The 16,717-nt window shown below is 38.1% G+C and overlaps 1 protein-coding gene across 1 annotated transcript in view; it reads right to left on the bottom strand.

Moving 5' to 3' along the window:
* The window catches only part of ADCY8 (adenylate cyclase 8), a gene marked incomplete at its 3' end in the record, with an annotated part of 132,402 nt that overhangs the window by 16,200 nt on the left and 99,485 nt on the right, over window positions 1–16,717 (bottom strand). Inside the window, exons 10-13 of the mRNA XM_082304201.1 lie at window positions 13,949–14,150; window positions 9,857–9,946; window positions 8,324–8,496; window positions 4,732–4,813 (exon numbers count right to left, since the gene is read on the bottom strand). Of these exons, the coding sequence (XP_082160327.1) occupies window positions 4,732–4,813; window positions 8,324–8,496; window positions 9,857–9,946; window positions 13,949–14,150 (547 nt within the window). The remainder of the gene's footprint in view (window positions 1–4,731; window positions 4,814–8,323; window positions 8,497–9,856; window positions 9,947–13,948; window positions 14,151–16,717) is intronic.

Below are 16,717 nucleotides of genomic sequence, written 5' to 3'. Positions count from 1 at the left end.
GCATTACACTGATGGAGAGTTTTAATCAGATTTTAAGGCAGGTGATATTGTAGCTTGCACAGGGGTGACTTATTGAGCTACGGCCTGATTGAAAATGATGGAAATATCTCTGTGTGCAGTAAACTGAAAAGGAAAATATATTTGTGAGGCTTGAGATGCTCTAACCAGAGATAATGATCAAACACCCAACAGAGAAGCGTATTGTACCAGCAAATAAATGCATTTTATAACTGGGAGAGACATCAAATGGGCTCTCAAAAGGTGCTGGGATTAAGGAAGTGGTTGGGGTATAACTCACCTGCCAAGCTCAAATAAAGAGCAAGCCTGCAGTGAGTGAGAGTGACTAAGAGGGGGTTCAGGGATTGTTTAGTGACTCATCTTGTCCACATTTTTAGTCACCAGCAGTGACCAATGGCAAACTGTTCAGAAGAAAATGCAAAGCACCTTGCAAGGGGGCTTACAGGTTGACTGTACTCCAGGGAGCTTTCCTTCATAAAAGCTAAAAGTGAGCCTGGCTTGATATAAACTTCCAAAGCTGGTATGAATTTTAGCAGTGAGTTACTTGCTCACTGGATGCTATTGCCACCTTTATAAACAGTTAATCTCTTTTCTAGTTCTAGTATTTTGATCTTCCATCTTGTGACTATTAATTCCCTAAATTAATTGCATCAAAAAAACTGTCAGGAAAAAGTATTTTTAAATAATTTTTCCCAACATTTTTCGGTTTCCTTTCCCCTTCCTTTTGTGCTGGAAGACAGAGCTCATACCAGATCATAACTGACTTTTATCTCTACCAGCTGACTGAGAAGGCAACACTGACTATAATTTTGCAAGGAGTTCTAAAGGTATTCTACAGATTGGCTTGGAACAGAAGCTGCTGGTGGATTCTGAGTTCTTTGATGTTTCAGATATTTAATGCCACTACAATAAGAGCTTTGCAAAAAACTGTAGTACAGTTTTTCACAGCTGCTTATTTATGCTGCTGTACAGGAAAATTTCACAGCTCTAAACCCAGTTCAGAATAGCAGCAGCTAATCTTTACATTTTAGATAACGTCACTCTGGTTATTTGTAATCACATTGTAACATGAAATATTTTTTGTGCATCGTCAGTGGACAACTGAGATGACACTGTCAGTTCAGAGATAAAAGAGTGTGCTACATATGAGGTTTGAAAATAGAAAATTTTAAGAAGATGCTTTGCTGAGTTCTGATATTTGTTATAACTAACAAAATTATAGGGTTGAGTTTTGGGTTTATTTTTTGATTGTGTAAAGACATATTCCTGGGCACAGTGGTGCCAATAAAAACGACTGTGTGCAACACAAATCTTGAAATGTCCAGATTTTCTTGCCCTGGTATGTATCTCTACAAAACAACCCTAATGCCAATAGTGAGTGAAGAAAATAGAGATGTATTACACAGAAAGTCTAACACTACCTATATGTCCTCTAAATGCTGTACAACCCAACCTCTCTGCAGACAATTGCTACAGTCAAGGAAAGCACAAGGTAAGGAACAGAGTTTGAGGGGCAGAATGTTCTTCCCTAGAGAATGAGAAAAGACGATTTACATCCCAAAAGGACACTGTCAACCACTGAAAACAGTCTAACTCCAGGTAAAACAAGCAAATGTCCTTTCTTCATTACACTAAATTCTGAATGTAGAAAGGATACTAAAGAGACCTGAAGCATAATACCAGAATTAGGTATGTCTCTTCCTCTCTTTTTCTCTTTCAATTGGAACAGTCTCCTCTTCACATTTCCTTATTCCTCCCCTTTTTCCCAAGCATGAAGAAGGTTCAGGGGGTTATGTTTGTTGCAGATAAATTGCTATATAGGGATGTCAGTCCTTCCTCCCTTCCCACAAGGCTTTATAGAGCTAATCTACAGCCTGGACATCCAGAGGTTATTAGGTACATAGCTGTCTGTGCCTGCCCTGTCAAAGTTCAAGTCTTCCTTTGTACCAAAGAGCCCCAGGAGAGGAGCAAGCCAGCCTGCCTAGACCAGAACACTCATCTGGTGTAGGGAAGACCTACACTCGGATCCACAATCTAAAAGAAACCAGAGAGGATTTTGCCCTCTGTTTTATAAAGCCTCTTTTTAGGTCTAATTGGGGTGGAGGGAGAGGAGGGCCTGAGTCTGCTGTGGGCAGTTTTATTCCCTCTTTGCAATTGTTAAAATCTTCCCTTTTAAAACCATGACAGAAGGTTTCACTCAGGGTTAATAGGCTATTTATATTGTGTGTTTTCACTAGAGATATATTTCTAGTAAAGAAGACTGTATATGGTATTGTATTTTGATAAAGTTTTAAGGGACAGTTTATGTTCGTACAAAAAGTTCTACTTAACTCATTAAAAAGATAAAGCAGTAAATGAACACATTTTACAATAGAATAAGTCTAGCCTTGAAATTATCTACACCACTTCTGCCACGTGCATTTTCTCAAGTTTAGTTTGCAAAAACACTGTTGTAAAATATGTATTACTCGTGTTAAAAAGATGTGCTTCTAGATGAAATTGAATTTCTAATAGGGAATTAGTCTATTTAGCCTGATGTCATGTAACAGTAACACATCTACTTTTAATTATGGGTTTAGCACCAGAGACCCTCGAGATTTATTGGCTGAAGTATAGGTAAGATTTTAAGAAAGCTCTGAGTCTGATTAGACAGTCTCAGACAACTTTTTCTTGACTGTAACTTAAAATTCTGGGTGCAAAAGTGGAGATTAACTTTAAATCACAGTAGATAAAGAACAGTAGTTAGCTGTTCAGAAATTAAAGGCCCATAAATTTAGTCTTACAAAAGTAATCTGTTTTGTAAATCCACCCAGAATGAAGCAAGTTTTAAGCTATTCTACTTCAGAATACTTTTGTGGTTTGTGAGACGCAAAGCTGTGCTGGAGGACCGCTTTATTGGACTTACTGTGGTCCCCATCAATTCAGACTATTGAAGAGATTTTTTTTAATGTGCTTTGGATGAAATTTTTATATATTTTTTTAGTTGGCATTTACATACATACAGAGACCTTTAGGTTAACTCTATAATAAGAGATTAAACAATACAAGGAAATGTTCCTGGGCACTGCCATTGGATATTGTTATATTGATAGAATGGCCCTGTGAATTTTTTGGGAGAACATACAGGAGCTAGCACATCTCAGGGACCATTTCCAAGGGTAGTTTGAATGCAGTCACCCTGTCTTATGGAACAAGGAAGATTAATAGGATGGAAAAAGACTGTCCTGTGTTAACAGGCCTCTGGGATGGAAAGTACTCTTAAACACCCCAGATTAGGCTTTTGTAGAAGACATATATTTACACTCAGAATTGTGATTCTGAAGAGCATTTCCTGGATTCTGCCTAATCCTTGCTCTACTTAAACATATTTAGTGTTTTCTTTCTTAGTACTTACTCTCACTTTAGAGAATTCGCAACCCTTACATCTGTATCGTTGCATATGTTAAAAATCATTGGGAATGTTATAAGTCTTATCACGAATTTGGGATGTTGAGTTCATATTTGTTGCATATTTTTCCTAAACAGTCTTTATGTCTTGATAAAGATATGTCAAAGTACATTGTTTTCCATCAAACTTAAATCTGGGCACAAAGAGCATTTCATCCCTTGCTCCCCCTACTCACTCATTCCTCATTTCCTCAAAAGGAAGATAAAAAGGAAGAAAATTACTAGAATATTTAGGTGTGGCCTTATTTTTGCTCTCCTATAGAAGGAATGGAGCCTGTAGGTACCTGCACAACTTATAAAGTTATTGTAATATTGTAATAAAGTGTATAATATTATGTTATTTATCACAACAACATTCCTCTCTTATTGCTTCACTCAAACTAGGATTGAGAAATGCTGGTATTAATCACCCTAATGTTCTCAAAGGGAAAATCTTTAAGCAAGTTGAACATGCAGGACAATGTCTAAAGGCAGTTGTGGTTGCTGCTTCCTTTAATGCAGTGGTCCCGTTTGGCTTTATGTGAAGAGAATCTGCCTGATGTCAGCATGAGCGTAGATGTTGCCAACCAGAGGTGCTGTGGAGAAAACACCCTGCTTTACGTGGCTTTTACTCAATGCATTTGTTGTTTTAAATCTTAATTTGTCTTACTTAACTCTCCCTGTGCACTGTGTATGAATTCTTGAAATATCCATTTTCTCAGTTCCTCCTTGAGGATATCAAGCCTAAAGCTGTGAGGCCTCTAAATCCTGGTTATGATCTAGGTCCATGTGAAAGAATTCTTGCAAGTGGTCCATGACCCAAAGAAGTTAGTGTTGGTGCTTAACTGCAATTTTTCCTCATTTCCTCAAATCTGGTGTTTTTCCTCTATGAATATACTAAGCTATTTCATGAGAGCTTTATTATTTACTGGTTTTTATTCCCTTTCTTCACTTTGGTTTTATGCTTACTCAAGCATACTGAAGCAGTCAGATGCCACTGGAAATGTGCATGTACCTAAGATAAATGAAGTCTCGTTTGTTCCTTCAATTTCTATTAGAAAATGCAATATAACTTGCTTATTGCTGAATATAATATTGCACATGTTCTTTAAGAATGCTAAGCAGTGTCAGATGTGGGCAGATTCTGCATATTGTTTATTAAATTGTTAAAAGTCATATGCTCAAGTGGAAAAAAAGGCATTTTGAAAGGTATTTTGAAAGTAATTATTGTCACATCCTGTAATTGCAAGTGATATAGGGAATGGTTAAAACAAATGTTTGCATTACCTGTTGACCATGATAAAATACAGCTAAAAGGAACATTGCCATCAGTAGTAAAGATGCCTCCTTTGTACCCAGGAAGTCTGTGCTGGAAAAAAAATCCAAAGTAAAATACAGTTATTGATTTGTTAGTGTTGTAATTGTTCAGAAGTTTCATTTCATAATGCACCCTGGTACTTTTTTATTGTTCTTTAAAAAAAAAAACACCTATATTTGAAAATTTAACTTAGCAATAATTAGTTCAAGAGAACAGGAGTGTAATTGGAGTGCTCGCTCTTTGGAGACAAATGGATTAAATAACTAAATTGTATCCTACAGTAGGTACACAGAAGGTAATGATTTTTCTTTTTCAAATGTGATATGCAAGCTGTGTGTCAGTCAGTCTGTTTTCCTGGGAGCTTGGTAAACAACCATGAACACCACAGCCCCTGCGGAGTGCAGGAGGTGGGATCTGGATGGGGAAAGGTTGAGGCTGGAGCTGGGAAAGGGAAACTTCCAGATTGTGGAAGTAAAAGCCCAGTGAATGGGCTGAGAGATAAAAGATGAACTCCAAGGCAGGTGCTGAAAGTTAAACATCCCCATATTGTGAGAATGGTTTGGAGAAGATGACAGGTGAGTTAAGGAAGGAGGTGTGGATCAAAGGGGAATCAAAAGAATGGCAAAGTATTGAGGACTGGTTTTACTGAGCCACAAAGAGGAGCGCAGAGAAGAAATGTCTGCCTATGACAGGGGAAGTAAAGGAAACTCTTGCAGACAGTAGGGAAACAAAGTAGATGATCCAAGAAGATACTGGCTGTATGAAATCTGTTGTATGAAATCACTGAGAGGCTGTGTGTGGAGCATGAAGAAAGTGTGACAAAATAAGTTGAAAGGGGTCTGGAGCAGTTAAAGGCGGTGTCCTGGTTTCGGCTGGGATAGAGTTAATTTTCTTCCTAGTGCTGTGTTTTGGATTTAGGATGAGAAATATATTGATGACACACTGATGTTTTAGTTGTTGCTAAGTAGTGCTTACACTAGTCGAGGACTTTGCAGCTTCCCATGCTCTGCCCGGTGCACCAGAAGCTGGGAGGGGGCACAGCCAGGACAGCTGACCCAGACTGGCCAAAGGGTTATTCCATACCATATCACATCATGCTCGGTATATAAACTGGGGGAGTTGGCCGGGGGACAGCGATTGCTGCTCGGGGACTGACTGGGCGTCAGTCAGCAGGTGGTGAGCAATTACATTGTGCATCACTTGTTTTGTATATTCTTTTATCATTATTATTGTTGTTATTATTATTATTATTAATTATTTTATCTTCTTCTGCTGTCCTATTAAACTGTCTTTATCTCAACCCATGGGTATTACTTTTTTTTTTTTTGATTCACTCCCCCATCCCACCAGGAGGGGAGAGGGTGAGTGAGCAGCTGTGTGGTGCTTAGTTGCAGACTGGGGTCAAACCACGACAGGGGGTTTCAAATATGAGGACAAATTACAGTTATGTGGAAAGATGACAAAACTGAAGAAAGTGAGTATCTCTGTAATATCAGGGAGTTTTAAAAAGGCATGTTCCCAGGGGAAGACATAAATGAAGAGGCTGGGGAACTGGTAGGGCCAATCTTATAGTAAAACAAAAGGGAGAAAGAACTAAATTTGGAGGTGAATCAAACATGGATACTTAGCAATTATTTTGTTGAAGGGAGATAAGGACAGATGAGGAAATGGTTAAGAGGTACTTAAAGCTTGTAGTTGTGAAAAAATTTAATAAAGGAGTAAACAAGGAGTGGAAGTTGGAAGAGACTTTGGGACGCCCTTCTGTCTAACTTGAGATCTAAGAATAAAGCAAAGACCAGATGCTGAATACATTTTCCATAGTAATTTTGAAAAAAAAGGTCAGGTGATATTTGTCAGAGAAGGACTCCTATGACAGAGAAATTAGAGAGAGAAAGAGAAGAGCTTGATGAAGACTAAACCAAAGGGAAACTTTCTTGTAGAGTGCTAACTGAACTGACTTTGTGGGCCTAATGAAGAATTTACTGTGAGGAAATGTGCTGCTTTGGGACGAGTCACCAGTATAGAGCAAAAGACAGCCAGGAAACACCTTTGTCATCTGCAAATATTTTGGAATTCAAATGTTTCTCATTTTGAAGTTGTCTGAAATACAGCCTCCTAAAGATTTCATTCCAGAAGGATCCCTTGTACACTCACTAAAGGCAATAGCCTCAAAGGTCTTAGTTACGAACTCATCTGTTATTGCATATTGTGGTACTGTAGCTATAGCCACAAATATATGAGCTGGATGAGTTTTGTAGGGGGTTGCAAAACCTTCTATTCAACTAATTGGTATAGCTAAGAAAACAGATAAGTTTCTGGGCAAACAGCCTTGAACCTCATGCTTCCTAATGTCAGAGCTGAAGTTCAGATCCTTGTCCTGAGTGTGGAGCATCTCAGCTGAGTTCTCTATGTCCTGGGCTGCTGGCTACTCTAGAGGATATTCCTGGCTCTTTCTTACTCCTCTATGATAAATCACTAGAGAGTTTCATTGACACAGGGAATAGAAACTACTCTGAATTCTCTAAGATTTTCACACAAGGGAGAATCTTTCTTTGCCATGCTTGATTAGTGACAAAAATTAAAGAAATGATCATGATTTCTACTTCTAGTTACTTAGCCAAAATATTGCTTACTGCCATTTGTCATATTTGCTGGGCTCTGCTGTGAATATGCTACCTGTCATATCATTAGTCTGTAGGAGGATAACTAGCATTAGAAAAAGAAATTGCATCCTAAATCTTTAGTGCCTTGCTACCATAGGAAGCTAGCAAGGGAAGATATGAGTGCAGAGCCTTCCTATATGTAAAGATGTGGCTGCTGTGAGAACTAATTGTACTGCAAATCCATGCTTTTCTCTCATTCTGAGGATCTTCATCTGGCACACTCTTATAAGCACAAGCAACTGCAATACTAAATTGGTCAAGTATCAAAGACTGAAGAAGTGTTTTTCTGAATGAGCTAAATCACTGCTGCTCTAGATTCAGTTATTGCAACACTTAGCGCACCTCTGACTCTGCAAATTACTGTGGCTCTTCTGTCTTCCTCTTCAACTCCTCTTGCTGCGAAGGAAGCCTAAGAGGAGGAGTCTGTCCTTCACATGCACTCCTACAAAATGGGATCATCCGTGTATTCCTTATATCTTTCACAACTACATGTTATAGTTTGATTTTATTCAGTTAAAACCCTGCCTCTAAAAAATCAATTGTTCACTCCTGTTTTCTTAAATTGAGGAGAGAGTTTCAATCAGTATCTCTGGGGTTTTCAAGAATAGAAGCAACCAATGTATATGCACTGTAATGCATATTTTTAACAACATGGTTAGACTATGGGAGACATAAAAGACAAACCCTGCTCACTATTTAAATGTCTTCATGAAATTAACATTTGAATAAAAAGGCCTGAGAAAGAATCACATTATAAATCTTTTTGGCTTAGTCATTGCCTCTTGCAACCATCACCCCACACTTAACTATGGTGCCATCCTGTAAGTATGTACACTGGCAAGACTTGATCCGCTACCTTATTAAAAAGCAGTTCCTAAAGGGGGCTGTGAACACTTACTCTCCATTGTGGTTAAAGTTGTCATATTGCAGAAAAAGGGAAGCATAAATTGTCTCAGTCAGCAGAGAATAGATCGCAATCATGATGAGAAGTACTGCCAGCTTCAGGACAGAGTTGAGACGAAGAAAGACTGCACAAGTCACCATTGCCAGCACACCAGTGAAGACAAAATACTGAATAGAAAACAGTAGTGGTTACTTTCAGTGATCAGCGACTACATATTAACTCCATAAGTATCTACATAGATGATTAAGTGATCAGAAATATAAAAAAATTTGCTCTGGATTTCAGTGCTCAGCTAAGTCTTCTTAGGGTGCAGGGCACTTTGAAAATAAGGGTTTTGCTAAAATAGAATGTGAAATTACAAATTCTCTATTTTGCATGGCACCTCCACGTTAGCAGAAATCCTCCTCTGAGCCTTTATGGCATTTTCATTGTATTAGAAGGGAAAGGGCATCCTGCATAGTGAAAAGCAGAAAGGGAGAGATGTAGTAGTTTGCTAATGAAAAGTCAAGTGAGAGAAAATAATTTATATTCCTTTGGATTCTGAACTTCCACAAGACCTAAATTAATCAGGATGGGAGAATCATATTCCTGCTTTAATCCTTTTCCTGTGCTACTTGAAGAGAGGATAAAGCTGCAGGTTTTGTTGTTTTTTTATTTTTTTTTTATTTTTAACATTGTAAGTCTAGCTTAGTTACATTACTTCTTAAAATGTGATGCCTGGAAGTTTTATTCGTATCTCATTTTCTAATCTATTGTCTCATTTTTCTCAATGATTAGTCATCTGTCAAATGCAATCCATGCAGCTGATACTGGATATACAGAGACCATCATGTCCATGAGCTATTCAAATTTAAAATAGCAACATCAACACCCACAGTCCAAATGTAGTTTAAATTAACTCCTATCATGCAGCTTTAGGAGAGATAGCATTCATTTTTCTGAGTACAGTTTTTCTTTAGTACAGTTCCTCTGTAGGAAATTCTGCATCTCTACAATTTGCGGCATACTGCTGGCAGTATCATGACACCACCATATGACTTTCTAAGCAACATACTTCTTTTATCTACACATGACCAACCCATTGATTTTTTTGCCTGCTTGTTCATCATAGAGAGGATTTTTTTTTGCTCCAAATGCAAATTTAAAATAACTACAGCAGGACGACTGCTGGTTTTGCTGTGAAAGAAGTATTAGCCTCCATTAGATCCATATGAATTAAAAGTAGTGTGTTTTATTGCACTAGGTTCATTGAATCATTGCTGGATGTGTTTCCAGCATAAAGGTTCTGTATGAAGTTCAAAGGTTGAAACTTGGTTGTAATGCCCCATTAGACCATAAGATTAACTCCTTCTGTAACCCGCCTCTGCTTTTTCTATCAGCATATGGATAGATGCTAAGGTTCAGCTTCACAGTGTTGTTGAAGCAGCTGACTCCACCACCAGTACACAGGTCATTGATTCCAGGTAGTGGATGCCATGTAACCTTTGTGGATCCATGCTTCAGATTCAAAAGTACCCTCAGAAATACCTCAGGATAGGAACAGATGTCCATAAAAGATGCAGATGAATTGAACGTCTGGTTCTTCAGGGTGACTGGTTTGTCAAAATCACACCATAGCTGTGAAGAAAGAAAACAAAATCAGGGCTATATTGTGCACTGGTGACTAAATGTTTGTGTGGCTGGCTGGGTTCAGGGATGGAACTGGCTGACCTTCTGCTCTCCCTAACTGGCACTGAGGACTAAATGGACAGTAAGAAGACACTGAGGAGATGAAAAGGAAAGGGGGAGCTATTCACACTACAGATACTGAGCATCTGAATAGCCTTCCTATGCTCTCTTGCTGCCAAAGGTGAAAGATGAGCTTCTCCAGGAGTTTCAGGGGACTGATGTTGGACTTTTAAGAATTACCCTCTCAAAATGTTTATACTTTGCTATAAACTATAGAGAAAATTATTAAATTGGGAGCATAAAATCAGACTGCATGTGTACACTTGTCTGCAAGCAGCTTTTTTTTCTGCTATGTTGCTATGGACAGTGTTATTCTTCTCGATGTGGGAAAAAATCCCATGGCATCATGCAGAATCGGCTTGTGCCAAAACATAACGTGGTCCCAGAACTGCAACTGTGATGCCTAGAATGGAAGGGAATGAAAATTCATTCATGATACAATGGTTTTGAGAATGTAATACTGCTTTTTGCTGTTATGACCCGTATTCATTTTAATGGTATTTCAAACCAAGTGTATTAAATATAAACAAAACAGCAGTGTTGAGTTGCAATACATCATGGTCTCAGAACACAGGAAAAAATCATTAATGGTTTCGTATTTTGACAGTTAAAGCAGATGGAGTCTCCTATTACATATATTAATCCAATCTGGATGTTTATACTAGGTCATTTCATCAACCCGGTATGTATAAGCTAGTTCCCCTGTCTTTCTTTCCAACAGAGTTAGAGAGTTTGTTTAATGAGGCCCAATTTCTTATAATTAAATTCTAATGAATTTTGAACTTGGAACTCTCTTGTTTGTTCTTTCAGCAATTCAGTCATCTCTGCAATGCAGCAACATTATCTAGGTTGTCTGTGCAGCCCTCCGTGACAACAGATAGTTAATGGTACCTTCTGAAATTTTATGAGATGTATAGCGCATCTCTGCAGGGCAGAGTGCCATGAGAACCACTCTGGGTGTCCTTTTAAAAGACCTTCAGGATCAGAAACTTTATTCTAATTTTGTAACAATACGAATGCACTCAATGTAAAGAACCACAAGACTCATTTGCCCCCCTGGTGAAACCAAAGCCTCATGGCTCTTGTTAGAAAGCATCTGAGTCTTAGTCCCCTCTACCTGGGTGCATTTGAACTCAGTGGATGCATACAGTGCAAGGCTGAGCTGCATTATCTGTTCTTAAATGCATGCAGGTCCCTCTTGAGCAAACAATTATTATGGCAGAATTTTGACATGTGAAATAATGAGGTTATATGAATGTTGTGATTTCCTGTAGAGGTCAGAACTCGGTGACTCAAGTCATTGCCTGTATATAGTCTAAATATATGACAATAAATATCACAGTTTACTGCTGTATAGAAACCCACTTGGTATGACAGTAAAAATAATTATATTTCTTTTGATTGTTTTTGGGTTAGCCATCCCACAGGATCACAGTGGACACAATCCTAAAAAATAATCCACAAGAAGTCAGGGAAAAATCTCATTATCATCATATCCATAGCAAATTGAGTATGGATAGCCCATTAGAGATCATCTTGTTTCAAAAGCAAGATTAATTCTACCAAAATCTTTCCTGACAGATATTTGTCAAACATGATTTAAAAACCTCTAAAAAACACTCCTTAGTGATCTATACTATAATGTACCACTGTCCTTATCTTCAGGAAGTTTTCACCCTAATGAACTTCCTGTCATTTACTGTATTTATATTTTCTCTTTAAGGATAGCAATCAGTGGCTACATTCTTCTTTCTCTGAATAACTCTCCTATCAGTGACTGCATGGTATCACTAAAAAAGCCAGACAAATGCTGAGTCCTCACATATTGGCAACCTGAATTCAATCATGGAAGAATGACAGCAATAGAACGTAATAAAATTTCATATCTGTTAGCAAAAGACAAGACAAACACTTGAAGTATCAGACTTCAGCATACTTACTCCAATGATATAATAATCATAATTATTATAAATTATTACAGGAAAATTATTGTTACTGTTGTGTGGTTATAGTTGTTACTGTTATTACTGTCACTAAAGGCTTTCCTGGTCTCATCTAGAAGGGAATAAATATTTAAAAAGAATAAAGTTCAAATGAAAAAAACACTGCTACATCCATAGCGAAAAGGTGCTCTACAAGCGGAAAGCGTGATGAAAATGTTACATTTAATCTATCAGTGAAATAGTATCATAGAATTATAGAATCGTTTAGGTTGGAAAAGACCTTTAAGATCATCAAGTCCAACTGTAAACCTATCACTGCCAAGTCCACCACTAAACCATGTCCTCAAGCACCACATCTACCTGTCTTTTAAATACCTCCAGGGATGAGGACTCAGCCACTTCCCTGGGCAGCCTGTTCCAGTGCCTGACCACCCTCTCGGTGAAGAAATTTTTCCTAATATCTAACCTAAACCTCTCCTGGCACAACTGGAGGCCATTTCCTTTTGTCCTATCACTTGTTACTTGGGAGAAGAGACCGACCCCACTTTGCTACAACCTCCTTTCAGGTAGTTGTAGAGAGCAAGAAGGTCTCCCTCGAGCCTCTTTTTCTCCAGGCAAAAGAACCCCAGCTCCCTCAGCCGCTCCTCATAAGACTTGTGCTCTAGGCCCTTCACCAACTTCGTTGCCCTTCTTTGGACACGCTCCAGCACCTCGATGTCCTTCTTGTAGTGAGGGGCCCAAACCTGAACACAGTATTTGAGGTACGGCCTCACCAGTGCCGAGTACAGGGGGGATGAGCTCTTCCCTAGTCCTGCTGGCCACACTATTTCTGATGTAAGCCAGGATGCTATTGGCCTTCTTGGCCACCTGAGCACACTGCTGGCTCATATTCAGCCAGCTGTTGACCAACACCCCCAGGTCCTCCAGGTACATATTTAACTTCTTGGCTCACGCTTCAACACTTGGCAGGTTGTCTGACATAATAATCTACCTAACTGATGCAAAGCTGTCTCATATTTCTGAAGACATCCAGATAATCAGGGCTCCATTGTATTTGCATACAAGACCCCACTCTTTTACCCTGTGGCATTGTATAGAGCTAGGCCCACAGTATTTGATTACCAATATTTTTATCTAACCACAGCTGCTAAGCAAAGCTTGGTACATGCCTTTCCTGAAATATGTATATACTGATAAACTTTGCTCTAGATTTGCCACACTTTAGAGTCTTAGTGGAGGTGTGTAATTGAGGAGCCAAATCTGACTAAATTCCCGTGTGGGTACTGGAGAGAGAAAAATCTCTTTATTGGGACCAGTATGATCAAAAGAAATCTTTGGAGATGCCTGTTTTTCTGCACTGACTATAAAGAAAACTGAGAGTGACTATGCCCATAGTTTGGTACTTCAGCTAAGGTGAATCTGAGCCAAAGGGGTTTGTCAAACCACTAAATGAGCAAGGCGAGGTATGTTTAGAAATTACACTTTTTAACTTCTTTTTACATGCCTTGGTTACTGGCTCAGTCCTTTCTTTGAAGGTATTTTCTGGGTTTGTTAACACTTCTCATTTTTTTTTAGTAATCTAATTAATGGGAGAACTGTGAGATGAGGAATTTAATGTCTATAAGCATTACTTGGATTGACAGTCTTTGAGAAAGTACATCAGCGTGTCAGAAAATTACAAATGGTCCTCAAAGGGTAGATATATTGAACAGAAAGTAGAAAAAGGGTTTTAAAAATAGATGATACTCATGAGGGAGAAATAATTAGATATTTCAGAAATACATAGTTTAAGCAGCAGATTGAATTTCCTGAAGCTGTGGTACTTTGCCTTTTATATTTAAATCATAGCTGGCTTATAAACACATTAGGTAGCAAGTCCTGTAGCAAGCTTAATAATTCATAAATCATCTTTTCCTGTATAATATTCCCTGGTTCCCTATAAGCTTACAATATTGATGATGGCTCCAAGAAAATTAATCAGAATGGATGCAAATATAATGACGTTCCTGGCCAGGTAGGTCTCATTAATCCAGCAGCAAGTTTTCCGGAGCATTAAGGGTAAACATTTGTAATCCTCTGCTGTAGTGATTAGCACAAGAGCGGAGTGCAGCATAATCAGAATAGAAAACTGAATAACCATTGGTATCACCCTGGGAAGAAAAAAAAATAGAACCCAGCATTAAAGCTCAGCACAATACCACTGCTAATAAAAATAAATGTGTAAACAGCTAAGACTAGGAAAAATCGGTTGTCATAAATCTGAGACAATTAGTGTAGGAAAAAACCCAGAGAAAGCAAAGATTTGTTCATGTTCCATAGGTCTGTCATTGCTTCACATGGTTTCTTGCTGAGAAACTGTTGTTGAAGAAACAAGCCAGGGAAATCATTGCTAGTGCCTCTATCTGTCTATATAGAGTCTGAGCAGTAGGAATGTCCTTTCTTCTGGGACTCAGTTGTCCCTTAAGTTTCTTTCAGAGCAAGTCTATTCAGCCTGTAGGATCCTGATGCCACTTATTTTATGAGCTGGTTCCCACTCTAGTAGGCTAGTTTGGGGGCAGTTTAGTAGAGTGTTATTTTGTACACAGCACAACAGAGGTGTCTTAAACTCATACTATCCTGAGGGTCATAGACTCTAAAGTGAGTGTAATAATGCAGCCTGTTTTCTGGATTAAGTTAGGATATAATAATTACAGAAATGCAAGTTTTCTCTCATTTTAATTAATAGTGGACCAACTGAGGCTAAGAATCTCACTGGTTTCTAAAAAAGCAAAAGAACTGATCTACTGTTTTCATGGAAGCCCTTTAAAATGTAAAGGAGATGAAAAGATATTCTATGATCCAAATATGTTTAAATAAAATATGTCATTTGGCACACTCTATAAACTTTGTTCTTGCAAATGTGATCCTTAATAAAGTATTGTTAAGTGTGTACTCAGAATAAACAGTTCAATTCCTTTGAATAAACCGTTAAAAACCATACTTTCTTCTAGTCCAACTTTCATTATATTTTTCTAAATTTATTCCATTTTCTTGCTTGAATCTGGGACCTGAAGTCAATCAAGTAACCAATGTGGTTGGGAAATGTGGTAAATTGTTTTACTTCACTGAGAAGAAAGCACTCAGCGCTTCACAATTCAAGGTTTTTTGTCCCCATTTGTGCCAGTCATTGTCTTTCTGTGTGTCTTTTCCCAAATATCAAACTCATGCAAAATAAAAGTAAACTCCACTGCTCCTGCAAACCTCTCCCCTCTTCTGCTTTCCCTTGCCTTGTTGCTAGAAGGAGAATGATTAAACTTGAGGCTTTGAATTAAGTAATTAAAATTTCTAGTAACCTAGTTGTATATGTGCCAGTACACCACAGTGATTTAATCATAATGTCTCACAGAAAAAAATTCTTGAAAGTGGACTATCAGGGTGCTCCAGGAAGACTTCTGCACTTCCAGGTGGCTGAATGTAGGTAAGCTGTACTCTGTTCATTAAGCCTTCTATAAACATATGTTTTGTCTTACTGAAAACATGAAGTTTCAGATTTTGCTACACATCACCTCTCTCTCTTCTCTTTGGGTAGGGTGCGATGGTATTTGTACACTTGTGCCCTATAGCAAGACAAATTTAAGGGTGTAAGGTGGAAATAGAAGTGAAAACATCAACACAGCTTTTCTTTCCTTGTTTTTAAGTAGGTTCAGATTCAAATTCAGATTTTAAGTAGGTAGCCAGATTCACTCCCTGAATCTGAAAGGACTATATCTCAACCTACCTGAAATTCTCCCCAATTTCAGGCTATTCAAATTTGGTTTTAGAAAAGCAAATTATAAACTCATACAGATGTGAATTCAGATATGTGGTCTGAGCCTATTAATTTAACTAAAGCTTTCACTCTAGAAAGTTTCACGATAAGCTAATAGGTATGTAGCCAACGAGAAGAGGAAACCACACTGGGATAATGGCAGGAGAGGATACATGGACATCGCAAGACAAGATTGAGAATCAGTCTGTGTTGGAACTGGCATTTCTTAGCTCTGACCATGTTTGCAGCTGATGGATAGAGTCCAAAATATTTGCACCAAGGAGACACCAAAGATGCACTGGGTAGTTCATGTGAAAACTGTGAGTACATCTTCCTCACACTACTGATGTTTGTAGAAAATACCTTGAGAAAACAGGATAAATGAAAGTGTTTATGTTCAAAAGGAAATATGTTTTTTTTGCAAAAAAGTAGGCATAAGTCTGAGTATATGTGGGGAAATGTTGGTCATGTTGAGGGAAAAGACATAAATAACATATGAGGTGTCAAACTGAAAGAGATTGATGTGCAGAACTGTACTCCTGTATGCTTTAGCCTGTTTAATTTTAAATATTAACTTTTACAAGAATGTTCTGATTTTTAATGCCCTAATTCAGCTGTGATGATAAAGATTGATATACATTAAATCTGATGGTGTTTTAAAGACAATATTTGCATCAGCATTATTCCTTTCCCATCGTCTAAGCAGACTTGTTGGGACAATGACTCCTTTAAAATATCAGGACAGAATAACATGCAATTTACTTTAAACTTTCTTGTCTATCATCTACTAAAATTAATCAAACTAACATAGAAGTATGATCAAAGTATAAGATTTTGAAAACAGCATGCAAGCCTCAGAATAATTTACAGTAATGCAGCTATGGCTTATATGTACAGCTCCTACCCTCAGAACCTCAAAATTAATGAGAC

The sequence above is a fragment of the Platalea leucorodia genome (assembly GCF_965183815.1).
Source record: "Platalea leucorodia genome assembly, chromosome: 1".
NCBI classification, from domain to species: Eukaryota; Metazoa; Chordata; class Aves; order Pelecaniformes; family Threskiornithidae; genus Platalea; species Platalea leucorodia.
This window is presented reverse-complemented; position numbering and strand designations above follow the sequence as displayed.